General features: G+C 43.6%; 2 protein-coding genes across 2 annotated transcripts in view; both read right to left on the bottom strand.

The window, feature by feature from the left end:
- MAML1 (mastermind like transcriptional coactivator 1) overlaps positions 1 to 20,491 on the bottom strand; it is a 47,173-nt gene extending 26,682 nt beyond the window's left edge. Inside the window, exon 1 of the mRNA XM_060095044.1 lies at positions 19,917 to 20,491. Within this exon, the coding sequence (XP_059951027.1) occupies positions 19,917 to 20,243 (327 nt within the window). The 5' untranslated portion in view covers positions 20,244 to 20,491. The remainder of the gene's footprint in view (positions 1 to 19,916) is intronic.
- Positions 20,492 to 22,210: 1,719 nt separating this feature from the next.
- Positions 22,211 to 26,988, bottom strand: part of CANX (calnexin) — a 29,341-nt gene continuing 24,563 nt past the window's right edge. Inside the window, exons 13-15 of the mRNA XM_060095043.1 lie at positions 26,860 to 26,986; positions 26,598 to 26,677; positions 22,211 to 24,543 (exon numbers count right to left, since the gene is read on the bottom strand). Of these exons, the coding sequence (XP_059951026.1) occupies positions 24,490 to 24,543; positions 26,598 to 26,677; positions 26,860 to 26,986 (261 nt within the window). The 3' untranslated portion in view covers positions 22,211 to 24,489. The remainder of the gene's footprint in view (positions 24,544 to 26,597; positions 26,678 to 26,859; positions 26,987 to 26,988) is intronic.

Below are 26,988 nucleotides of genomic sequence, written 5' to 3'. Positions count from 1 at the left end.
AGCTCAAACCTCAACTCCTCTAGAGCATTTTTTCCCTGGCCACTTAGCCCAAACCTTGTCAAGTTCCTTATTCCATCCCTTAGTGCTCTAACAAACCTTTGTACTTGTATTCCATGACGAGTCATACTGTAAATACTAACTGATCTATTTCTCTGCATCTCCCTCCATCCGTGGAGGGCAAGAGCCCTGCCCTTTTCACCCCCAGTACCAAGTCCAATGCTCAGCGAGTTACAAGCACCCAATGAACATTTCTAGAATTAACCCTCCCACCTTCCCCATCCCTCCCTTTCACAGTCACTCTACGGTTCTTTAGCCCTGTGGATATTTGTCCTTCAGTTTTGTGGGATCTCTGCCCAATAATGGAGGCAGTACCGCTTCACCTAACCTCCGGAACTACCTGTGGGGTGGCTTACAGGGAATTGAAAGTGAGTGCTGAACCAGGATTTGAACACAGATCTATTGGATTCAAAGTCATTTCCCAAAGTTCAACTTCTGTGATTCCTTCAAATGTACCTCTTTTTCACCCCAAAACTTAATGTCTTTACTTGTCAACTCTCTTCTTTCCCTCTTCTCTGAGAGGGAAACAGCTCTCCTTGCAAAGATGAACTCCCTTCAGCTGCACTTCTTGTTCCCTCTGGACCTGCCTCATCTGAGACTTTTCCCCTTCAAATTCTTCCCCTCCCCACCTCAAAAAATAACTTCAACCTGTTCTGTTCGAGAGCAGTGGTTCTCAAAGTGTAGTCCCAGACCAGCAGCATCAGCATCACCTGGGAACCTATTAGAAATGCAAATTCTCAGGCATCAACTTGGGTTAATGAGACCCACTGAGTGAGAAACTTGGGGTTGGGCCAAGGAAACCGTTTTAAAAAGCCCTCCAGGCGTAGTGACATCAAAAATAAACAGGTGAAGCTAATTTTAATAATTTATTTAACCCAATATATTCCACTTCAAATGTAATATTAAAAAAAGATTTTGCATTCTTTTTTGGTACTCAGTTTCAAAATCCAGTACGTATTTTACACTTTTGGCACAATTCAATTTGGACTAGACACACTTCAAGCACTTAACAGCCCTCCGTGGCTGGTGACTACAGTACTGGACAACGCAGCTCTAGAAATTAGCTTTGAACTTAAGTTTTCAGGACAGCACTAAGACGGAAGGGAGCACCCCTAAACCTGCTGCCTGCTTCTGGCAGCAGGCTCCTCACTGCACACAAGGCTCCTGGTCACAGCCTGCCCTCCTGTGTCAGGAAAGCTGAACTTCAACATACCAGGACCCTTTGTGCCTCTGCATGGGCAGCTTCCTGGCTGGGAAGCCTCAACCTTGCCCCTTCTCACTTTCTCCCAAACTGCTTCTCATGATCTCATTCAGGGTATTCAACCAAAATCTACTTAGAGCTCATCAAGCCATCAACTGTCTGGGCCTTGGGGATATAGCAGGGAAGGAAACAGACAAATCCCTTGTTCTCCTGGAGCCTACATTCCTATCAACTTGTGCTCCCAAGGAAATAAAGCACAGAAAGGGAGTTTGTGGGGGCTTATGATTTTTAAAGTGTGCTCAGTAAAGGCCTGAGTGTGAGAAGTTTGAGCCAAAATCTGTGAGAGATGAGTAAGAGGTGCCATCTCTGGAAGAGGGTCCAGGCCTAGGGAACAGTGGTACAGAGGCCGAGTGGGAGCATGCCTAGTGGTGGTGGTGATGGGGAGCCTGAAGTGATGGTGCCAGAGGGGATCCAGGGGGAGGAGAGCGAGCGAGAGAAGGCAGGAAGGATAGGAGTACCAGACTGCACAGGGTCTGTGGGCCCTGGTTAAGGGTTGGTTTTATCCTCAGGTGAGATGGAAAACCTGTGGCAGGGTCCAGCAGGGGAACAAGATCATTCTGGCTGCTGGGCAGAGACCAGATCATAGGAAGATTAGGGAAAACAGGAAGACTGATTAGGAGGCAATAATCCAGGTAAAAGAAACAATGGGGACTTCCCTGGTGGCCCAGTGGTTAAGACTCCGCGCCCCCAATGCAGGGGGCCTGGGTTCGATCCCTGGTCAGGGAACTAGATCCCACATGCTGCAGCTGAAAGATCCCACACGCAGCAACTAAAGATCCTGCATGCGGCAGCGAAGATCCCGCACGCTGCAACTAAGACCCGGTGCAGCCAAATAAATAAATAAATAATTAAAAAAAAAAAAAAAAAAAAGAAACAATGGCTTAGACTGGGGTGGTAGTAGCAGAGGTGGTGAGATGTGGCCAATTCTTTTTTTTTTTTTTTTTCGGTACGCGGGCCTCTCACCGCCGTGGCCTCTCCCGTTGCAGAGCACAGGCTCCGGACGCACAGGCTCAGCGGCCGTGGCTCACGGGCCCAGCCGCTCCGCGGCACACGGGATCCTCCCAGACCGGGGCACGAACCCGCGTCCCCTGCATCAGCAGGCGGACCCTCAACCACTGCGCCACCAGGGAAGCCCGCCAATTCTGAATGTATGCTGAAGGTGGAACTGTTGAGGTTTGCTGATAGGGTTTTGCCCAAGGGTCTCTGGGAAAAGTGTGTCCCTGGCAGGCTTGTGTGTGGCTAGAACACAGTGAGTGATGACAGGTGGCAGCAGAGGTCAGGTTCACTGGTGCTATTCTGATGGACTCTCAGGCTGGCAGTGGGGAGAGGCCATGGGTGTGTGGCGATAAGGATGGAGGTGAGCAGGCAGAGAAGTGGACGTGCCAGGAGCACAGGGAGTTGTGTGGGCACCCCCCTGCACTCAACAGTAAAGAGCACCTAGCGCCCACCTTCCAGTCTTCCTCAATTCCCAGAGGCGACTGCAGAGTTTGCCACTGGCTTTTCGTGCCACCCTCTAATGTGGCACATGTAACACAGCACAGTGATGTCCAGTCCAATCCCGCATCTGTCTCTGTCAGCTCCAAAGGCAGGGCCACTCCCTCATTCACCTCTGTCTTTTCAGCACCAGAACGGGACCTGACTCATTAACACCACTCAGTAAACAGACCCCTAAATTCTGTTCGTTGGGATTGGCTAGTTTGCCAAACCAGCTCATACCTGATTTGATGAAAAGAGGTAGGTAGGAGATCAGAAACAACAAAATAAAAACAAACATTTAAAAAGAAACCTCCTAAACCATTTATTAGGCATATATTCTGTGCTAGGCAGAGCAACTCTGCAAAGCAGGTATTATCACCATTTCACAGGGAAGGGAACTAAGGCTTGGAGAGGGTAAAGAGAGCAAAGAGGAAGATCAGCAGTAATTGTAGCTCAGAAGCAGTATCAGAGTGTGTGTGTGGAGTGAACGTGGGAGTGATAGCTGCTCACATCTTTTTTTTAAATTAATTAATTAGTTTGTTTTTGGCTGCATTGGGTCTTCATTGCTGTGCGCGGGCTTTCTCTAGTTGCGGCAAGCGGGGGCTACTCTTCGTTGTGGTGCGCAGGCTTCTCATTGTGGTGGCTTCTCGTTGCAGAGCATGGGCTCTAGGTGTGCGGTCTTCAGTAGTTGTGGCAGGTGGGCTCAGTAGTTGTGGCTCGCTGGCTGTAGAGCGCAGGCTCAGTAGCTGTAGTGCACGGGCTTAGCTGTTCCGCGGCATGTGGGATCTTCCTGGAGCAGGGCTCAAACCCGTGTCCCCTGCATTGGCAGGCGGATTCTTTTTTTAAATTAAATTAAATTAAATTATTTGTTTGTTTGCTTGTTTATTTTTGACTGTTTTGGGTCTTCGTTTCTGCGCGTGGGCTTTCTCTAGTTGCGGCGAGCGGGGGCCACTCTTCATTGCGGTGTGCAGGCCTCTCACTGTCGCGGCCTCTCTTGTTGCTGAGCACAAGCTCCAGATGCGCAGGCTCAGAAGTTGTGGCTCATGGGCCTAGCTGCTCCGCAGCATGTGGGATCTTCCCAGACCAGGGCTCGAACCCGTGTCCCCTGAATTGGCAGGCGGACTCTCAACCACTGCGCCACCAGGGAAGCCTGCCTGCTCACATGTTAATAATCCTTGAAGGCACAATACAGAACACTGGGGAACATGAGCTGCAAACATCCACCTGCAGCTTCATAACTCCCAGACATGGCTCACTGACTACCATACTAGAGGCTGGTACCATACAGTACACAGAACGCACAAATTCTTAACTCTCCACATAATGACTTAAACAGACAGCACACGTGTGCTCAAGCTGTACAACAGAATCCAACTAATGACACAGATTGTAGACTTTCTAATAAAAATGTTTAGGACAAAAGTGTAAAAAGGTTATATTCTTTTCGCTTATTTCTTTGGTTTTCCATGCATTTGTCAACCCCTGAGTCTATGCCAGTGTTCTAGATGTCTCTCGAGATGTGCATTCACATAAGACATTGTCTCTTCATCTTCTGGCGGAGTCTGTCCAGGAGTCCTCTGACAAGCTCTTGTGTGGACTGGCTACTGTCATCCTAAGGTCCCTCTTATCTCATATCTTCTTCCTTCTTGGTTCATTCCTTTATTTTACAAAACACACTCTCCCATAGCTTCCTAAGAAAAAGCATGTAGATTAATTTTTCACATGTCTGAAAATGTCTTCCTTCTACACATGCCCTTGACTCGTATCTTGTCTGGATAGGTTAAGTCCAGTATGGAGATCATTCTTCAGAATTTGGAAGGAACTACACCACTGTCTTTTAGCTCCCTGTGTTGCTGTTGAGAAATTCTAAGTCATTCAATTTCTTAACATTTGTTCATCAACCTGACTGGGCCATGGGGTGCCCAGATATTTGGTCAAACATTATTGTGGGTGTGGCTACGAAGGTGCTTCTGGATGAAATTAATACTTGCATCAGTAGACCGAGTAAAGCAGATTGCCCTCCTGATTTGGATGGATCCAATCAAGTGGGATCCTGAACAGAATAAAAAGGCTAAGCAAGAAGGAACTCCTCCTGCCTGATTGCCTTGAGTTGAGACATCGTCTTTTGTTTTTTGTTTTCCTGCCTGTGAACTCAAACTGGAACACTGGCTCTTGATGGGGTCTGGAGCATGCCAACATTCCGACTATGGAACTATAGTATTGGTTCTCCTGGGTCTCCAGCTTGCCAACTGCAGATCTTGGGACTTGTCAGCCTCTGTCACTGTGTGAGCCAATTCATTACAATAAAACCAATCAATACTCCCCTCCCCTCCATATATATGTCTCCTAATGGTTCTGTTTCTCTGGAGAACACGATTAATATAATAAAGTATGCAAGGCTTTTATGATTTGACATGTTTACATCTCCAGGATTTTTGCTCAATACATCCTTCTCATGTTTTTCCTTTGCAATTAAAACCTTTTTGTTGTGAAAGGTATCACACATACACGCATACATCAAGAGTAACAATAAAATGAACACTGTGCATCAACTGCTCAAATTAAGAAACAACAGTACCAGCACTTTAGAACGTTGGCACTCAAAGTATGGTCCCAGGACAGAACTAGCATCACCTGGAAGGTTTAAAAACTGCTGAATCTCAGCCTCCCCCTGCTCTGGCTCAGAATCTGCATTTTAACAGGGTCTCCAAGTGATTCACATGCACATTAAGTCTGAGAAGCTCTCCTCAGAAGCCCCTGTATCCCTTCTCTTCAACCCCTGACACAGATATCTAATATCTTGATTTTGTGTTAATTGCTTTTAATTATAGTTCTACCACCCTCATTTAATCTATCCCCAAACAACATACCATCTAGCCTTGAAAAGGGAGGGCAAGCAAACACCAGCCATGCAAGGAGCAGGCAGCACTGATCTCACTGGACAGAGGCTCCAGAAGGAGGTAAGCAGAGCAGTCTTGGGTTATGGTCTGACTTCTGCTTCTATGGAAGTTGACAAGGTCCCCTCTGAGGAAGTTGCAAGCGAGGTCATGAGTGAGTCTTGGGAAACACAGGTTTCTCCACAGTTGGGCGCATGGCAAGACATGCAGCATGGAGACCAGGCGCTGGACATGCAGCAGAAGTCTGGTCAGTGAGAGTGGTCTGCTCTGTACTTCTGCTTCTGAGCCCAACGTGGCCTACCTCCCACTCTCAGGGAAAAGCTGAAAACTTCCATGAGTGTCCGTAGCAAAGCATGAAAGGAGAGACATGATCAATACAAGCCATCCTGGTATCACTTATCATCCTCCTCCAAGTGAACCCTTGTCATTTTTTTTTTGTTGGGTCTCCTGTTTTCTGTATCTAATGTCTTACACTTTCTTGATTTATTCTTTCAATATTGACGGAGTATTTCTTGCAGTAGCTTCTTAAAAAGGGTGACAGTTAAAAAATTTTAATCCTTAATTTCTGAAAATGACTTTATTCTATACTCATTCTTGTTGTATACTTTGCCTAGGTATAGAATTCTAGGTTGGTAATCATTTTACTTCAGAATTTCAGCATTGTACTGTTGTCTTCTTGATTCCTATGGTGCTGCCCAGAAGTCCAAAGATCTTTGGTTCTTGATATATGACCTAGTACCCTACCCTCCCCATGATGGAAGTTTGTATCTCTTCTTTAAACTGAATGTTCAGAATTTATAACTGGCGTGGGTCTATTTTCTTCCCCAGTGCTGGGCACAGTGTGGCCTTTTAATCTGGCAACTCATACCCTTAAATTCTCAAATTTATTATTATTATTTTTAAAATATTTAATTAATTTATTTATTTTCCTTATTTTTTGGCTGCATCATGTCTTAGTTGTGGCACACAAGATCTTCGTTGAGGCACGTGGGATCTTTTGTTACGGTGCGCAGGTTCTTCATTGCAGCGCTCGGCCTTCTCTCTAGTTGCGGCGCTCAGGTTACTTTCTAGCTGTGGTGTGCAGGTTTTCTCACTCTGGTTGTGACATGCAGGCTCGTGGGCGCGTGGACTCTGTAGTTGTGGTGTGCAGGCTCCAGAGCACGTGGGCTCTGTAGTTTGCAGCATTCAGGCTCTCTCGCTGAGGCACGCAAGCTCAATATTGTGGCGTGTGGGCTTAGTTGCCCCACAGCATATGGGACCTTAGTTCCCCGACCAGGGATGGAACCCACGTCCCCTGCATTGGAAGGTGGATTCTTTACCACTGGACAACCAGGGAAGTCCCTCAAATTATTTTTTAAATCATTTCTTTCTTCTAGTAACTTCTATTTTTCAGATGTTCAACCTCCTACACTGGTCCTCTAATTTTCTTCTCTATTTTTGGCTTTGTCTTTTTTTTCTTTACTTTTTGGGAAAATTACTCATATTTCATATGTATAGTTCACACATATATTTCATATTTTTATAATATTTCCAAGATTTTGTTTTCTGAATTAAAAATTATTGTTTCATAAATACAATATATACTCTTATCCCTCTCATTAATGTCTCATTGGCCAAAGCAAGTCATATATCCAAGCTCCAAATCAAGGAATGGGGATGTATACTCTTCCTGCTCTGAAACTATGGCAAGGGTGTAGGTGTATAATATGACCCAAAGAGTGAAGAATTGAGACCAAACATTTAACCTACCTCCACACAACTAAGGGATATGACTATTCCCATGAATAACAGTGACTCATTTTAGCAGTGATAAGGGATGAAAGTCAGGGGAGAGGTGGAAAAGGGAGGGCATCAGTAGGCAAGAAGATATATAGTTAACAAGTGCCCCAAGTACAGTAGTTCCCCCTTATCCATGGGGTTGCACCCCCAGTGGACGCCTGAAACCGGGGACAGTACTGAAATCTATACATTTCACTTAAAGGAAGCACTTTACACTTTCTCTTTGGCCTCTCTGAATTTCTGGCATCACCACTCTTGTGTTTGGGGGCCATGATTAAGTAAAATGAGGGTTAGATGCACTTAAATACCGTGACTATCAATCTGATAACCCAGATGGCTACTAAGTGACTGAAGGGTGTATAGGGTATACAGCGTCAATATGCTAGCCAAAGGGATGACTCATGTCCCCAGGGGGACAGAGCGCAAGATTTCATCACACTACTCAGAATGGCACCTCAGTTAAAACTTATGAATTATTTCTAAAATCTTCCACTTAATATTTTCGGACAATGGTTGACCTCAGGTAACTGGAACAGTGGAAAGCAAAACTGCAGGTAAGTGGGGACCGCTCTAATTCTGATATACATGACACTCTGCCACAGAGTATCTTTTTAAAAATAAATTTATTTATTTATTTGTTTGGTTTTTTGGCTGTGTTGGGTCTTCATTGCTGTGCACGGACTTTCTCTAGTTGTGGCCAGTGGGGGCTACTCTTTGTTGTGGTGCACAGGCTTCTCATTGTGGTGGCTTCTCTTGTTGTGGAGCACAGGCTCCAGGCGCACAGGCTTCAGTAGTTGTGGCACATGTGCTCAGTATTTGTGGCTCAGGGGCTCTTGAGCTCAGGCTTAGTAGTTGTGGCGCATGGGCTTAGTTGCTCCACGGCATGTGGGATCTTCCCAGACCAGGGCTCAAACCCGTGTCCCCTGCACTGGCAGGCAGATTCTTAACCAATGCGCCTCTAGGGATGTCCCGATATGCCTTTATTAAGAAGGCCTTATTAGGGACTTCCCTGGTGGTCGAGTGGTTAAGACTCTGTGCTTCCAATGCAGGGGGCACTGGTTCGATCCCTGGTCGTGGAACTAAGATCCCACATGCCAGCAAGGTGTGGCCAATAAATAAATAACTAAAGCCCTTATAATTGCTAAAAATTTTCCAAGCATATGGTTTGGAAAATCATAGTTTTTGTCTTGTAATTAATTTTTTTAAAATTGTGGTCACGGGCTTCCCTGGTGGCACAGTGGTTGAGAGTCCGCCTGCCGATGCGGGGGACGCGGGTTCGTGCCCCGGTGTGGGAAGATCCCACATGCCGCGGAGCAGCTGGGCCCGTGAGCCCTGGCCGCTGAGCCTGCGCATCCGGAGCCTGTGCTCCGGGAATAGATTGGTGGTTGCCAAGGGGTTGGGGGGAGAGGGTTGGATGGGGAGTTTGCGATTAGCAGATGCAAACTGGTATATATACTGGGAACGATATTCTGTATCCTGTGATAAACGATAATGGAAAAGAATATGAAAAAGAATGTATATATCTATGTACAACTGAGTCACTGTGCTGTACAGCAATAAGTAACACAACACTAATTCAACTATACTTCAAAAATAATTTGTGGTCAAAAACCATATCATAAAAGTTACCATCTTTTTTATATGTACAGTACAGTAGTGTTAACTATATGCACACTGCTGTGCAACCAATCTCTAGAACTTTTCATCTGGCAAAACTGAAACTCTACGTCCACTGAACAACTCCCACTCTCCCCTTCCCTCCAGCCCCTGGCAACGACCATTCTACTTTGTGTTTCTAAGAGTTTCACTATTTTAGATATCTCAGATAAGTGGAATCATGCAGTATTCCTCTTTCTGCAATTGGCTTATTTCATTTAGCATAATGTCCTCAAGGTTCATCTATGTTTCAACATACGACAAGATTTCCTTCCTTTTGAAGGCTTAATAATAGTCCACTGTATGTATACACCACATTTTCTTCATCCATTCTTACCTGTTGATGGAAACTCAGATTGCTTCCACCTCTTGGCTATTATGAACAAGGCTGCAATGAACATGGCAGTACAAATCAGGGCCTACTGTCTTACCTCTGTCAACTCCACCTCTGAAATGATCCCAGCCTAAAAACATACAGCTTCTGACTCCCAATTCAGAGCTCCTTCCACAATATCATTAACATTCGTTCAACAGATGCTTGCTGACTGCCAAATATGTCGGAGGTCTGGTGCTAAACTACTGGTCTTGCTCTCAGATTGCTCATAATCTAATGGAGAGCGGCAAACATGCTAACTAAAGCTCAGTGTGGTTGTTCTGGCATAGGTTTAAGTACCTAGCCTGGCTAGAGGAGGGACTTAGGAAAGAGGTCCTAGAGGAGATGGCACATGAGCAGAGTTCTGAATGGTGAGCAGGTGTCAGGCATTATGAGACTAGGGAAGGGCATATGTATAAAGACATCTAGAGAAATTAGGCCATTTTCAAAGAACTGCATTCAAAGTATTTTAGGGACCTTGGAGTGTTGCATATGGGTTTCATTCCCATGGTGCCAGATGCCACCCCAATGACATGCTGCTCCAAATGTTCACCGTATACCACAGTCTCTTCTGTTGCTCTGCTAGGCACAACAGTTCTTCACTGACTTAAGGGCCTTGAGCACTTAAATTGCCAAAGTCTGGCCTGCGAGTTGGGATGCTTTGAATTAAGGCAGCAGGAGTGGTGATATTTTTCATTTAAAGACATCATTCTTCCATCCTCAACTAACCAAATAACGTATAGCTCTTCAAATGAATGCTTAATATGAATAAAATACATGCAGGCAATGCACAGTATTTGATGCAGGCAACAAACTCATGACAAGGCTCCATGCTCTTGAACTCTCCCTTAGAATTCAGAAGTGAGATGGTACTCACGGGGTTGTATAGTATTATTTGTATTTGAAAAATGAAGTCAAACTTTTTCTGACAAAAAGCTGATTAACTTGAAAACGGAGACTGAGTTTGCCAATTAGGTAGACATTTTTCATACATTAAACAAGCTACAGTCACAGCTCTAAGGTTTTGATGAAAATATATCTAAAGCAAATAAAAATATTTTATCAAAAAATACTGTATTGGCAAAGGTGTATTGAAATGAAGAGTATTTTGATTTTCCCAACCAATTTTGAGTATATTAGGTTAAACAAGGTCCTTCTAAGTGAAAGAATAACAGGTATAATCAACAATCAATTGATAAGATTTGGTAAAGCCTTTGTGTTTCATTTCTCCGTAACTGAGAAAGTGAATGACTGATGACTAGATTATCCTTTTGCAAGTCAGATGGTTTCTAATTCTCTGCTTTCATTAAAGTTGAAAGTGTACCAAACCAAGCTGTCGTTTAATTGGTAAATTAATTTTGATGATACATACCACCGTATGATTTTTGGCATACCAACTCAAATTTGAAAAACCTGATTAACATTGTATAATTAAATTTCTTCCTTTCTTTTATACTTATGTGAACAAGGATTACTGGAACTTAAATGTATAAAAACAAACAAAAAATAGGAAAAGAATTAAGAACTGTCATTTTGTCAACAAGTAATATTCATCCACAATTATGTGAACAAATTGAGGTGGGAAAAGCCTCATCCATCTCATTAAGGGAGGCATGTATAGTAAACCTGTACTTTTTTTGCTTAATTATTTATAAAAATTTATAATGCGCTTGTTATTTGTTGTATACTAATTTACTGTAATTCCACTTACTGAAATAAGAAATATATATAACACACAGAACCTATAAATGCTACATACATTCTTTTGTATAAATCGACTTTTTTTTTGGCCATGCTGTGTGGCTTGTGGGATCCTAGTTCCATGACCAGGGATCAAACCCGGGCCCTCAGCAGTGAAAGCGTGGAGTCCCAACCACTGGACTGCCAGGGAATTCCCTATAAATCAACTTTGAAAAGAGCAAAAAGGGAATTTACTGTGTAGTAATAACCTATAAGAGAAAAGAATCTGAAAAAGGATATATATGTGTGTAGGGCTGAATCACTTTGCTGTGTGCCTGAAACTAGCACAGCATTGTAAATCAACTATACTCCAATTTAAAAAAAAGAAAGAAAGAAAGAAAGAAAAGGAAAAAGAAATGCAAGTTCCAAGAAAAAGGAATGATTTAACATTTCTATTAGGACTTCCCTGGTGGCACAATGGTTAAGAATCTGCCTGCTGGGCCTCCCTGGTGGCGCAAGTGGTTGAGAGTCCGCCTGCCGATGCAGGGGATACGGGTTCGTGCCCCGGTCTGGGAGGATCCCATATGCCGCGGAGCGGCTGGGCCCGTGAGCCATGGCCGCTGAGCCTGTGCGTCCGGAGCCTGCGCGTCCGGAGCCTGTGCTCCGCAACGGGGGAGGCCACAACAGTGAGAGGCCCGCATACCGCAAAAAAAAAAAAAAAAAAAAAAAAGAATCTGCCTGCCAATGCAGGGGACATGAGTTCGAGCCTTGGTCCAGGAAGATCCCACATGCCACGGAGCAACTAAGCCCGTGCGCCACAACTACTGAGCCCACGTGCCGCAACTAGTGAAGCCTGCACGCCTAGAGCCCGTGCTCCGCAACAAGAGAAGCCACTGAAATGAGAAGCCCACGCACCACAACGAAGAGTAGCCCCCGCTCACTGCAGCTAGAGAAAGCCTGCGCACGCAGCAACGAAGACCCAACGCAGCCAAAAATAATAAATTTTAAAAATAGGGACTTCCAAAAAAAAAAAAAAAAAAAATAGGGACTTCCCTGGTGGTGCAGTGGTTAAGAAACCTCCTGCCAATGCAGGGAACATGGGTTCGAGCCCTGGTCTGGGAAGATCCCACATGCTGCGGAGCAACTAAGCCCATGCGCCGCAACTACTGAGCCTGTGCTCTAGAACTCGCGAGCCACAACTACTGAGCCCGCGTGCCACAACTACTGAGCCCACGCGCCTAGAGCCACTGCTCTGCAACAAGAGAAGCCACCGCAATGAGAAGCCCACGCACCGCAACAAAGAGTAGCCCCCGCTCGCCACAACTAGAAAAAGGCCCGCGCGCAGTAAAATAAATTAATTAATAAAAAAATAATAAATAAACCTTCTTAAAATAAATAAGATTTCTGTTAAAGAAAAGCATTCTTTAAATGGTTGATGAGAGCATATCACTAAGGTACTCAGATTCTACTGGCGACATTTTAAAAAATGATATAACCATTTTATTTTAAATGCTAAAATTTATAATTCTCTGGAAGTTATATCCTCTGCAACTATAAACAGCATTTTTGCCCTTTTTCTTTTCTCTTTTTAAAATAGTCGATTCACATTAAACATATGTAGCACTTATGTGTTACATAAATTTCTTATTTCATATATTTCACTTAATAAATTGTTACAGTAATTTAATATACAATTGATTAACATAACCAATGCATTATAATTTTTCATAAGCTTAAAAACTTAGGATGAAAAGTTCAAAATGTCAACATAAAAATGTGTGAGGCGGGATTCACAATGTCCCAAAATTATTTAGTCCAAACACCCAGTATCAAACATAAAGCTTTTCGTGATATGACTCCTACCTTTCCAGTTTTATCTTCCAGTCTCTCTGGCACTTTAAGCCTTAAGTTCAAAGATTTACTCACTGTCATAATTTTGTGCTTTTGCTTAGTTTTCCAAAGGAATCAAAATCCTATTAGATGCCCCCTGATAAGAGCTCAAGTCCGCATGCATATTAGCCTATTAAATGTTTGGAAATGTCCTAAATAAAGGAAACTTATATTTGTTTATCCTAGTGTCACCCAAATTTGCTCAACTCTAGAACTCTTTTAACAGCCCATGAAATTAGCGTTTCATGTAACACCCTTTGGGAAAACATTTGGCAAAATATTAAGACCCATTTTAAAAGTCAAGTCTTTAAAGCTTTCTAAACTTCACCCAAGGGGCATCCCTTTCCTAGTATTCCCACAGGCTTTTCAGCCCTCAACAGGGCTTTGCAATGAACTGTTTACCATCTACTCCCCAACAGACTGCATGACACACAGGTCTGGCACCACCACAATTTCTGGCTCCGAGCAGGAGCTCAATGTTGGTTGAACAAATAACCAACTTAAAGACGGAAATAGAGACTTCCCTGGCGGTCCAAGTGGTTAAGACTCTGCTCTCCCAATGCAGGGGGCACTGGTTCAATCCCTGGTCGGGGAACTAAGATTCCGCATGCTGCAGAGCGTGGCCAAAACAACAACAACAACAAAACGCCACAAAACCAAAAAAAAAAACAGGAAATGAAGAAAAGGAGTGGATAATTCCCAAGTTTCTACTTTGGATGACTGGACTAGGGAAAATACTCTGAAGAAACATAAGACTGGCAAGAAAAGGGGAGAGTCCCTTTTGGACATGTGGGAAATCAAAGTGGAAATGTTCAGTAGACAGCTGGATCTGAAGCTTGGTAGAGATATCTGGAGAATCTCATTATTATAGGTGATAGACGAAGCCATGAAAGAATCAATGACAGGGACTTCCCTGGCTGTCCAGTGGTTAAGAATCCGCCTTCCAATGCAGGGGATGTGGGTTCGATCACTGGTCGGGGAACTAAGATCCCATATGTCGCGGGGCAACTAAGCCCGCAGGCCACAACTAGAGAGCCCACTGCCACAACTGCTGAGCCTGGGCGCCCTGGAGTCCACACACCACAACTAGAGAGAAGCCTGTGCACTTCAACGAAGAACCTGAGCGCCACAATCTTAAGATCCCGCATGCCGCAACGAATATCCCACGTGCCACAACTAAGACCCGACGCAGCCAAATAAATAAATATTAAAAAAAAAAAATCAATGACATTAACCCAGGAAAAGAAAACTGAGTGAAAAAAGTAGAGAATATAGTTGGTTGGGGACCATGAATGTTTAAAAAGTGTGCAAAGAAAGTTTCTCAAGCCAAAAAGATTGGAATTCCCTTCAACTCCTCCCGTTTGCCCCCATCCAATCCATTTAGTCCATCAGCAGCCTCTGTCACCTCTGCCTTCAGAAGCTGTCCAGAATCCATCTCCTCCTCTCCATCTGCACTACTACCACCAGCCCCAGCCTAGACATTGCAAAAGCTTTAACTGCATCCACTCTTGCCCAGACCAATCCCAGACATCCTCCATCTAGCACCAGAATGGCCTTTAAAAAATGTTACATCGGGCTTCCCTGGTGGCGCAGTGGTTGAGACTCCGCCTGCCGATGCAGGGGACGCGGGTTCGTGCCCCGGCCCGGGAGGATCCCACGTGCCGCGGAGCGGCTGGGCCCGTGAGCCATGGCCGCTGAGCCTGCGCGTCCGGAGCCTGTGCTCCGCAGCGGGAGAGGCCACAACAGTGAGAGGCCCGCATAACGCAAAAAAAAAAAAAAAAAAAGTTACATCATGTGATGTTTTTGCTTAAAATCCTGCTATTGCTTCTCACTGCACCTGATCTGATCCTTGCTTACTCATACCAGCTGCATACCTGCTGCTCTGGCCACACTGACCTCCTTTCTGTCTTCATGCAAGCTCAGAAGGTTCCTGCCTCCGAGACTTTGTGCTGGTGGTTCTAACTGGAATGTTCTTTTCTGAAACTTTCAGCTGATTCATAATCTCCTGTCATTCAGGCCAAATTAAGACAAAGCTGCTACTACCATATCTAAAGCTGCTGCTACAAATCACTCAGTATCACATAACTCTTTAATTTTTTTCTTAGCATTTATTATAACTTAAAATTAATTTTAAAAATTATTGATCTCTCTCCATAAGAGCAGAGTTTCAATCTGTCTTGTTCACCGCTGTATCCCCAGCAAGTAAAATGTGCTCTGGCCCACAGTAGGCACTCAAATATTTGTTGCATGAATTAATAAGGGAAAGCAGGAAGGAGACAGAAAAAAAGTCAGAAAGCTGGAAAGAAAATCAGAAGAGAGTAGAAGCTAAGAGAAGAGTCTTAGGAAGGAGGAAGTCAAAAAGAATGATGACTAAGAAGCCACTGAATTTGGTAATTCCATCTTTGGTGTCCTTTAAGGGGGCAGCTTCGGAAAAGTAGAAGAGGTGGAAGGCAGATTACAACGGGGCAATGAGTAAATGGGAAGTGCAGTGGAAAGCGCAAAGGGAAGGAAGGAGATGGAACACTATTTTGAGGGTGAGAAAAGACAAAAGAAAGGAGACTATGTGCTCCTGTTTCAAGCTAAAGGGAAGGACCCAGTGGGAAAGGGGATACTGAAGATAAAAAAGGAAAGATGGTACTATGACAAGGTCGCAAATGTTACAGGAAGAAATGGGACCCTAAAGCCACATTAGTCATCTTTTCTCTAAAATTATCCCACATGATTATAGAACAATGTCTGTTTTATGTTTAGAAATATCTACTCCCTGAAAATAATTTGTTATTTACATAATTCCTACACAAGTTCGGTCTACAAAATCATTACTAAAATTTCGCACATCTTTTTTTAACTCTTAGAAGGTACACACTGGGTGTTTGGGGTAGAGAGCCATGTGTGCAGTGTTCTCACAGGTGGTTCAGAGAACAAAAGTTTTAGGGAGAAAGAGAAGAGAGAAAGAGGTATGTATGCAAATGATAAAGCAAATGGGGCATGATGATGACAATGGGTAGAATCTAAGAGGAGGGTATGCAGATGTTCTCTGTACTATTTCTGTAGTTATGTACAGATAAAAGTTAAAAAGAGGGAGAAGAAAGAAAAAGAGGAAAGAAGAGAGAAAGGAAGGAAATGACAGATTAACATTTCTCATGAACTTAAATGCAAAAAACCCTCAACAAAATATGAATATTTTGAATCTAGAGATGTATAAAAAGAGTTCTTAAACATAACACCAAAACACAATTCAGAAAATAAATGATTATAAACTGGATTTTATCAAAATTAAATTTTTCTGTCCTGTTAAAGATCTTCTTAAAAGGATAAAAAGAAAAAGAAAAAAAAAAGAGAGAGAGACAGAGAGAGAGAAATACTGCATGCCTAAACTAAGCAGGAAAGGCAACTTCCATGAATGGTTGGCATGCAGCCGTCAAATTTCTTGGTAGACTATCACAACGACTTAAGGAGTAAGCAGCAAAAGTGTGACAACAGTGGATAAGGGGATGTGGCATAAACCTTTATAAGATTTTACTAAAAGAGGGATTTCCCTGGTGGTCCAGTGGCTGAGGCTCTGCACTCCCAATTCAGGGGTCCCGGGTTCGAGCCCTGGTCACGGAACTAGATCCCACATGCATGTCTCAACTAAGAAGTCCAAGTGCCATGGCGAGGATCCCGTGTGCTGCAACTAAGACCCAGTGCAGCCAAAATAAATAAATATTTTAAAAAAAATTTTTACTAAAAGAAAATGTTCAAGCTATTGTAGACTATTTTCATGACAGAATGAATGTATAAAGTGAATGGATAATTCTCTATTATCTGGCATCCCTAATACAAAGAAGTCAATCTGGACTTCCCTAGTGGCGCAGTGGTTAAGAATCCGCCTGCCAATGCAGGGGACACGGGTTCGATCCCTGGTCCAGGAAGATCCCACATGCCGCGGAGCAACTAAGCCTGTGTGCCACAACTACTGAGCCCACGTGCCACAACTACTGAAGCCCACATGCCTAGAACCCGTGCTCCGCAACAAGAGAAGCCACCGCAGTGAGAAGCCTGCACACCACAATGAAGAGTAGTCCCCACTCGCCGCAACTAGAGAAAGCCCCCGTGCAGCAATGATGACCCAACACAGCCAAAAATAAATTAATTAAATAAATAATTAAAAAAAAAAAAAGTCAATCCTGTCATTAGAAAACTACTATTTGGTTTTTAATGAGCACACACAGTATGAAGAAAACCTAATAAGGTAATTCCTTGACAATCAGAGTAGAAAAAAGTCTGAAGCACTGTTTCTTATCCATCTCTAACAGTATCTACAGTAGGAAGATAGTGGTCAAGGTTTTGTTGTGGTGGAATATCCTAAGAAGGGGAATAACATAAGCAGAAGGTGTACTCTACTAGTAATTTGACTTGATCCCTTTTCACTTGTACAAATGGTTTACCGATGGTAAATTTGCTATGAAACGACTGCCTAAGAGTACTACAGGACATTTGGAAAAGAATAAGAATAATATTCCTTATGTAAGGAATATTAATTAGATCAAATACATACACAGAATTGTCAAAAATAACAATGACTAAGAGGCACTATCTCCCCTCCATTTCTCTGGCAAAGCTGTGCTCTCTCTCCAAGCCAAAATCCTACCAAGGCAAGGACTCTCCCCCTCTCTGAACTGAAGGAGCCACTAAAACGGAACAAGCCACTGTGTTCTTAGTGACACTGATCTTCCATTCCTAAAACCCCACTCCAAGGCCAAAGAGCTCACCTAGAATCCCTTGGAGACTGAAGTGAAAAGGGTCCCTCTTCCTAGTAAGGAGGCTGAAGAGCAATTCCATTCTAAAGTTTAACTCATGAAATCCATGGGTCAAGGTTTAATGTGATAAGTCATCAACATAACATGGCACACCTAATCACCCAAAAGAATGACTGACAGGCCAGACTCAAGTTCTAACACACTCAGAATTAATTTCTCTTCAAACAGCATGTACAATTTCTCTCTAGTAGTTTAGGACTAAAAATAACATAGGGGATCTAAATTCTTAGTCTCTTTAAACAAATTGAATCACTACTAATATACATTCTAGGGGGTGTTCAAGGTAACTATGTGTGTGTAAAATTGAGATTTTTATGAGCTTTCACTATTTACTTACACGGAATTACCACCCACAACTCTTTTTTAAAATTAATTAATTAATTAATTAATTAATTTTTGGCTGTGTTGGGTCTTGTTGCTGCACGTGGGCTTTCTCTAGTTGCGGTGTGCGGGCTTCTCATTGTGGTGGCTTCTCTTGTTGTGGAGCACTGGCTCTAGACACACAGGCTTCAGTAGTTGTGGCACGTGGGCTCAGTAGTTGTGACTCGCAGGCTCTAGAGCGCAGGCTCAGTAGTTGTGGCACACGGGCTTAGTTGCGCCGCGGCATGTGGGATCTTCCCGGACCAGGGGTCCAACCAGTGTCCCCTGCATTGGCAGGCAGATTCTTAACCACTGCGCCACCAGGGAAGCCCAACCCCACAACTCTTAAAAGTCTTTCCTTTGACTGTGAGCTCCCCCCTCCCTGTCTCCTAGGGCTTACAGTCTGTTTGCAAGAGATGTCCTAAAGTAGTATGTGACATTGTGCTTAAAATAAATAGCACAGACAATACATTTCCTAAATGCTTTGACCAAGGAGATTCTAACTGCTGTGGGGTAGGGTGGAAACTGGTTTTAAAGAGGAAGATGAGATGGACCTGAAGGATGTCAGGATTCTGAAAGGTGATGGGGGAGGGTCCTGCAGGCAGCCTTTCCATTTATGAAATATTTTTCACATCGACACTCATTTCTTTTAAGTCTTATAAAAATCCTAGAGGAAACCAAACACATCCTCAGTTTACAGACAAGAAAAGTGAGGATGAGAAGACTTGACTATGTAAGACTTTATAACAATAAGCAATGAGATGTCCAGCAGCCCAAGCTAGGGTGGGAGAGAATAAGGAAAATAATTCAACCAGAGGACAGAACTGTGACAGACCTAGCATTTAAAGGGTGAAAGAGACCGAACACCTTAAGACTAACTAGGGAAGAGTACTGCAACAGCCCAGGTGAGACCTTAACAAAGGCATGAATTTAAAAACACACAAATTAAACTGGTAACATGTGTTCTAAACTTTAAATTACCAAGAAAACAACAGCAAGGAACCTTATAATCAGTCTCAAGAAGGAAAACCTCTAACCAACAAATTTCCCAAATATCTACTGAGAACCCAAAGGGCATAACAATTTACCAACAAACTCTAATGTCATCAGAGGTTTTAAACAGGCTTATAATGAACACGGGCTTTGTCAACAGTATTGCTGGAATCGCAAATTCACAAATTTCAGGGTTGCCTAAATAAAGAATACCTTTGTACACCTCAATGAGCAGTACGTCTTTACTAAGATTTCCAAAGATTCTTGATTTTCCATGCAGAACAGTTTGGTCAACTAAAGGCCGTTTTATTTCCATATTTAAGCCCTGACCCTGCAAAGAGCAAGGACCCAATGAACGTTTGCGGAATAAATGAAGCCACTATTACAGGCAACTTTAATGCCAGTCTGTTCCTTCTCAAAATTTCGGAATCCAGTCTGGAAGAAAAACCTTTCACCGACAGTTCGCCAGCCTTCCCACCCGGGACCTTAATGTAAGGTCCTTAGGGTCATGTTTTCCCAAAGTAACGCCACAGTGCCATTTCCCGCAGATGACAACCCCTCAGTCCCTGCCGTGTTAGCCTCCCCCGAGCCAGACCAGAGAAGTTGCGGGCACTGGGGAAGTCTCAAAGGGCCCTGGGTGGCGTCAGGGGCAGCATCTCCCGGGAAAGGGCTGCTCCCCGAGCCCTACTCACCGCGACCGGGAGGCCGTGCTCTGGGCCATCGGCGGCGTCGAGGCGGGGGGCCGGGGCGGGCGCCGGGGCCGGGGCCTGAGCTGGGGCCGGGGCGGGCGGCTGCCGGTGCTTGCCGGCGCGCTTGGCCTTGGCCTGGATGCAGCGCTGGTGGAGGGCGAAGGTGTGCTGGCGCTCGAGCTCCAGGCGCTCGGGCGATACGGCCTCATAGCGGGCCTCGCAGGTGCTGTGGTGGCGCCGGCACAGCTCGATGCGCCGGCGGAGGCGCTCCATGACCGCGCTGTGTCGCGGCAGCGCGAACTCCGCCATGGGGCAGGTGGGCAGCACCATGGGCCGCGGGCTGCACGGGCCGGGCCCGAGGAGGGCCTCTCGGGGCCGGCTGGCACGGCAGGCTCCGCTCCCCGCCGGCTGCCCGGCTGCCTCACGGCCACGCCATGGCCCCGCGAGCTGCGGAGCGGGCTCGCGCGCGGCAGGGGTCTTCCTCTGGCCCCGCTCGGCCCAACCCAGGCAGTCGCTCGCTGCCCACCTCAGGCCTCGGCCTGTCCCCGCCGCCCCGGCCCCATTGTTTTCCGCGCCGCCACCGCCGCCGCCATCTTGAAATTGTTTTCAGGGCTCTCGGAAAAGGGCGGGGCTCCGGCAGGCGAAAGCGGCGTCACAGCTGATGAACAGGGGCTGCGGCCAATCAGAGAAGGAAGAGCGGGCCGCCCGAGGGGCGGGGCCTAGCACGCAAGAGGCGCGCTGGGGCTGCTCCCGTGCGCAGTTTAAAAGGAACTCTCAAGTGAGGCGGAGGGAAGCAGGTGGGCGGGCTTCAGTACTCCTCACCCATGTAAGTGACCGACAAGAGCCGGCTCTAAACGCCGCCTCACGCGGACAGGCCCTTCCGGGTCCGCCGCAGAAAGACGGGCAGTCGGCGCGGCGTAACCCGCCAGATCCAGACGCTCCTGGCACCATAGCGCTTCATCATTTTATTCCTCCTGTAGCTTCTTAAATGCGGCTTTGATAAGCTAAAAAGTATCCACGGTTTTTCAGTGTCAGCTGTTTTCGTTCGACCTCAGGGCTCACATTCAGCCTCACAATTGGTAAGAATTGTACACGGGTGAGGTGAAGGAAGAGGTTTCTTGCGCTGTTCTGAATCATCGAGACTATATAATCTTCCCTTATATAAAAGTTTGAAAAAATTTCAAAAGTTCAATTACTACAACAAAAGCCCTAGCAGACAGGAAGAAGAGGATGTGAAGGAGTCTAGCTCCTTTTCTGGGGCGGGGTGGGGGGTAGAACTGCAAAGGATGATGCTTCAGTAAAAAAACAGGGAGCCTGGCCTCCAAGCTTTACATTTAAAAGATGGTCTGTTAGGTAAAACTGAGTCTCAACAAAATACAACTAAAGACAATTACAGTCTAGTATTATACCTAGTAGGCAAAGGGAGTGGGAGACTGTAGGGGAAAAAAACAGGAGCAATGAAACTACAGACTGTCTCTGTTGGGCCAAGACAAACTAGAGACAGGTATTGGCACCCTAACTGCTAAAACGTTAAACAGGAGGTGCCAAAAGGCTGCACAATGAGAGACACCATAAACAGCTCAAACTTTGGTACAGTAACTTATTACTAGGCCAATGAAAATGTTTTATTTTAAAATCAGAAGAAAAAATTGAGTCCTTATTCAAATAGTACTTGTTTTTATACAAATGCAGTAAAAAATACAAGTGGCCCGCCAAGGCAAAAGTGCTTAGGGCTCATGAACACCATAACATAGTCTTGCTTTTATCATTCTTCAAACATAAATTTTACACCAGAATTAAATTTCTTTTCTAGTGGGAAAGATAATCGTAACTAGGAGCAGTACATTTTGTGTACTCTTCAGTAAGCAATTCAAAAGCCTAATAATACTGCATAAAAAAGTTATGGCCTAATGTTCAAAAATATCCCTGAAATATGTAGGAATATATAAAAGATGGAGTCTGATTCTGAACAAAGATTTATTTTCTAGTAAATGTCGAATGGTTCCCATAAATCTCAAAGAATAATCTACAAATTACCATTCCCTTTCTGAGCTGCTATACCTATTATAGAACTGAAACTACTGAACCCCAATCCAGCAGGAAAAGGATGCAAAGCCTACTCTGAATTATATTCAAATCCACGTGGTGAGATGTAGTAATTATTTCACCGTCCATGACAGTTTCTGCATATTAGAAAATTTCATGTAGTAGTCAATTAAAGGAAGATCAACCCTCTATTGAACCAGTAAAACACACAAATTGAAGGTTATTATGAAAGAAGGTCAGTCAAAAGCAGATGCTTAACACAGGGCTTTAATGTAATACCATTTAGTAACGCAACAATTTGAGAAAAGTGAAGAGTATTTTATAGATGAGAGAAACTGAGCAACACATCTGATGGAGTGGGCATTTTACAACAATGGGACAAATAACCAGCATGTAAAATCATAATGTAAGTGCCTTTTAAAGAGCTGAATACTGCTGCTGGTCATTCATTAATGTGTCAGACTTCTAATCAGAAGGCTGCACCTTCAACAAAGAGTGGAAAGAAAACCAAGAAATGACTTTTTGTTTTCTCTTTCTTTTTTTGGACAAACGTTGCTCAATTACCCTTGGAAAGGCAAATGAACAGTCTACTGATTTATACTTGTTATTCCACAGCTCAGCTGGAAGAAACCGTAATGTCAATGGAGGGTGAAGAAGGCAGATTTCTGGAAATGCAATGATCCCACACACTTGCTTCAAGGAGAAACCTGCAGACATGTTTTCAGGTCTTGCTAAGTAACTGTTTATTTGCACTCAATACATTTGGGAAAGTCTGCTACATAGCTAAGGTCACTGTGACCACAGAACAACAGATGAAAAGGATAAAGCACTGAACAGTAAGAAAAATGCATCCCACCCTCATAAGAATTTAAGTGAACCAGTAAAAAACTGAAGATAAACAAAATAAACAGATACAGCCTTCATCTTTTATGAATATACTTCCTCCCCAATATCTCCCCAATATAAACACTCTGGAGTGTTTATATATTCAGTGCAAGGAACAGTATCATCGGTACATTTGAAACACCTCTGAAGAAACAATAAAGCTAAAAAAAAAATCTAATTCTGAACGCATTTCAGTGTGGTGTAAGGATGACGTTAGTCCACTGTAGTGATGGGGGAGAGGCTCTGATAGCACCCATCTGCATTCCACATGAAAAAACAAGCCTAACATCATTTCTTAAAAATTATACAAGCCACATACTTAAAAAAAAATTTGAACAGGACTACTTTATCATGTAATTTAAGACAGAACTGTTACATGAACTGCAAATAAAGACTTAAAAGATTTAGCAGCTACAAAAATCAGAAAACTCATGCTAAAAGTCACTCCTCCATAAATACTTTTAGCCTGTGTTCAATTACAGTCAATTCTGAATTGGCTCACCTCTGGATTAGACTTCTAAAGTCTTTACACGGAGTAAAAGAAATGGTAAAGATGAAGGACACTATTCTATCGTGTACTTTGACCCTGGAAAGGTGTGGGTCTGCTTAATAAAGGAAGAAGAAACATACACATAATCACAGTAAAGCTTAACACTAGGCAGAGCTCATAAGCATTTTCAGCAACGGACTGCAAGCTGCGCTGTGAAGACAATGCATAGCAGAGAAGAAAGCTGGGAATTTGGGGAAATTGAGAAGGTAAAACAGTGTCAACACAGTGGAAGATGTGATGAAAACATCTGCATCTACTCTGGTAGCGTTCCTTAAGAAGCCACCTGCTTGAGAAGGCTGGAGCCCAGACACTCCCAGGGTGTGAAGAATGAATGCCCGAGCGCCACATTATGCCGCCTCCTCCACTAACTGCAAAGCTGTCTGGGAACTGAGCTGTTCCAAAGGCAAAAGAACACACATACTTCATGGCCTAACCAACATCAAGTGAAAAGTTATTTTCTTTTTGTATGTCTATTTTTAATACAATTTTAACAGAACCTTTATATAAATTTGGGCTTCCATCCAATCACTCTCCTCAATTTCCTCAGGAGGAATTGAATAATGGAAGCAAGCAAAACAAGATTATAACCACAAATGACTGCACTTTAAACATTATTATCAATTTTAAGGGACAAAGACACGTGAACGTTTTATAATACCAAACTTAAAAAACAAAATCAGTTACTTCAAATTCAGCCCCCTAGCATTTTTAAAGGTTGGTGTTATTTCTGCATGGACAGATTAATATATTAAATTAAGCCAAGATTTTTAAAGACTGACAAAGTTCTATCACTCTATTTTAAAAACAAAGATGTTTAAAAACAAAAAAATACAAGTTAGTTGCTTCATGTTACATTTCACAACCATTATGTTAAATGCTTTCTTTCTACAGAAACAGGGTCCTTTATGTCACAACTGCAATTTACTGCTAGATGTTTAAAATTACACGGGCTAGTGTTCAGCTGGAACCTGTTGATGGTGACTCTGAAGGTTTTCTGAGTTTCAACCTAAGATGTGCCAGGTCCTCTCCTAGGACCCACACTTTGCAGGGGAAGGGCAGGGAGAGGAAATCACAGATCAAGTTCTTAAGATTGTTTCACTCTCTTCGCGGCTTTCTGTTTCTTGGTGATCTGTTCAAAATTTCATCCTCCTGTTGGTTGAAAAAACAAGAAATTCACTATAATTAGCATATTTTTTTAAAAAGTAAAAGTTCACCAAGTTTTCAAATGAGCCAGGCTGAGTATAACCCATCTGAGGAAAAACAGGAAAAGAAAAATGATTAGAAGAAAATGCATCAAAAACAATGTTGGCTCAAAGGTGGTGGGATTGTATGTGTTCTAATTCAGTCTTTGTTTTCTAAATCTAACCTATAAGCATTTTCTTTAAAGAGGACCAGACACCAGGCTTTCACATGTTATCCTGCTTAATCCTGAATAATCCACTAGCCTGTGGACACATTAGTCCCACTTTGAGGCTGAGAAAGCAAAGATTCATCAGAACTGAAGGCTATCGAAGCTGAGTCCCTTATAAAACTCAAGACTACAAACCCGGTGCTCTTTCTGCTCTACACACACTTATTGTGTGAGGAAGTTTGGGGAATATAAAAACAGACTAGGGCCTCCCTGGTGGCGCAAGTGGTTGAGAGTCCGCCTGCCGATGCAGGGGATGCGGGTTCGTGCCCCGGTCTGGGAGGATCCCATGTGCCGCGGAGCGGCTGGGCCCGTGAGCCATGGCCGCGGAGCCTGCGCGTCCGGAGCCTGTGCTCCGCGACGGGGGAGGCCACGGCAGTGAGGGGCCCGCATACCGCAAAAAAAAAAAAAAAAAAAAAAAAAAAACAGACTGGCCCCTACCTGAAAGAGCTCTGCATTCTAGTTGAGACAGAATACGTCCACTGAAAACATAAACAGCATTGACCTTTATCAATAGAAGGGCAGAGTTGTGGTAGCTGTAAATGGAAACTGGGTAGTTTCCAGAAAGGATCAGAATGAAACGGCAGTGCTTAGAAAAGGGACCTTGGTAAGAAAGGTGTGGACTATTCTCTTTCCCTCATACCTCATAGCCAATCCACCAGAAAATCCAGATCAGAAGCTCACATCCTTCTCTCCTATCACCCTGCTCTGAGCCACCATATCTTGCCTGGATTATTAAAGTAATCTCCTAACTAGGCTCCTTGATTCTCCCTGGTCTGTGAAAAACATAGCAGCCAGAGTAATCAGATCTGATCACTCCTTTGCCCCAAAGCCTAGAATGGCTGCCCATTTCACTAGGAGGAAAAGCCAAGCCCCTACAACAGCCTAGGAGGCCTCACCTAATCTGGAGCCTCCCCATGTTCCTTTTCTCCACCCTCTTAATCTACTGACCGTATTGGCCACCTAGACTACCACTTCAGGCCCTTGTACCGGCTGTTCTCTCTGCAAGGAATGCTCTTCCCATGGACATCTCCATGGCAAAGTCCTTTACCTCTTTCAAGTCTTTGCTCAAATGTCACCTCTCCACTGAGGCCTACCCACCATCTTTAACATTACATACAACCCACCCCGCCTCCAGCATTTCCAATACCTTTTCCTGTACAACTCTTATTTTTCATAGCCCATTGCTTTTTAACATACTGTTCATTTACTTCCTTATAACATCTACTGCTTACTGTCTGTTTCCTTCCACTAGAATTTAAGTTCCCCAGACGTAGCGTATCTTTGTCTATCTTGTTCACTAACAATGCCTGGCACACAATGGGTACTCCACAAATATTTACTGAATGAACGAAAGAATGACTCCATCAGCAAGAGGGACAAAAATTTTAGAATACAGTGATTTGTCCAATAAATAAGGGCACAGTGAGGAGAGGTAGATGATGAGACATAAATAATAAAATTTTTATTTTATTTTATTTTATTTATTTATTTATGTAAAATAATAATCTGAAGTTGCCACCCTAGAAAGCATTTTGTTAGTCTTTCCTTACCTTCTGTTTATTACAGAAAACCATTTTCAGCACAGAAAATACTTTTGAGATTCAGATGTAATTTGCAATTTAAAAATTTAATTTTTTAGTGCTAAGAATTCCACTTTTACAAAATTGGCTGTAATGGAATTTTTACTGCCACAGCCATTGAAAATTATTACCCTATGAAAATACTCTCTACTTAAATGTACCTTCACTGAGTTGCTTGAAACATTAAGATATACTCTCCCCCTTTCTATTACCTCTGCTTTAGGTTTCCTATCTTCCTCCTCTTGACTGACAGTGCCACCATCTTCTTCAACATCACTTTTTTGCTTCTCTTCTAAGACAGAAGACAAAGTAAAACTGAGCAAAATCTTATACTTGTTTTTGGTAACTAGAAAATCAGCATTAGAACACACCTCTAGAGTCTGAAACAATCTTGACAGTAACTTGCTTATAAGGGTTTGAAACGTCTTCTTAGGATGTTGGTTTAAAGCAGATATTCTGGGGACTACTTCTTACCAAGTTTCTCTTCACCTTCCTCCTCCTCATCTCCCTTTTCCTTTTCCTCTTCCTTTTCTTCTTCGTCCTCCTTCACATCTGGTTGAGGAGCATCAGTCTTCTTGTACTCCACAGGACTGGCCTGTTTCT

Source organism: Mesoplodon densirostris, chromosome 3 (genome assembly GCF_025265405.1).
Source record: "Mesoplodon densirostris isolate mMesDen1 chromosome 3, mMesDen1 primary haplotype, whole genome shotgun sequence".
Taxonomy (NCBI): Eukaryota; Metazoa; Chordata; class Mammalia; order Artiodactyla; family Ziphiidae; genus Mesoplodon; species Mesoplodon densirostris.
The sequence above is the reverse complement of the archived record's forward strand: the minus strand, read 5'-3'. Positions and strand labels throughout refer to the sequence as shown.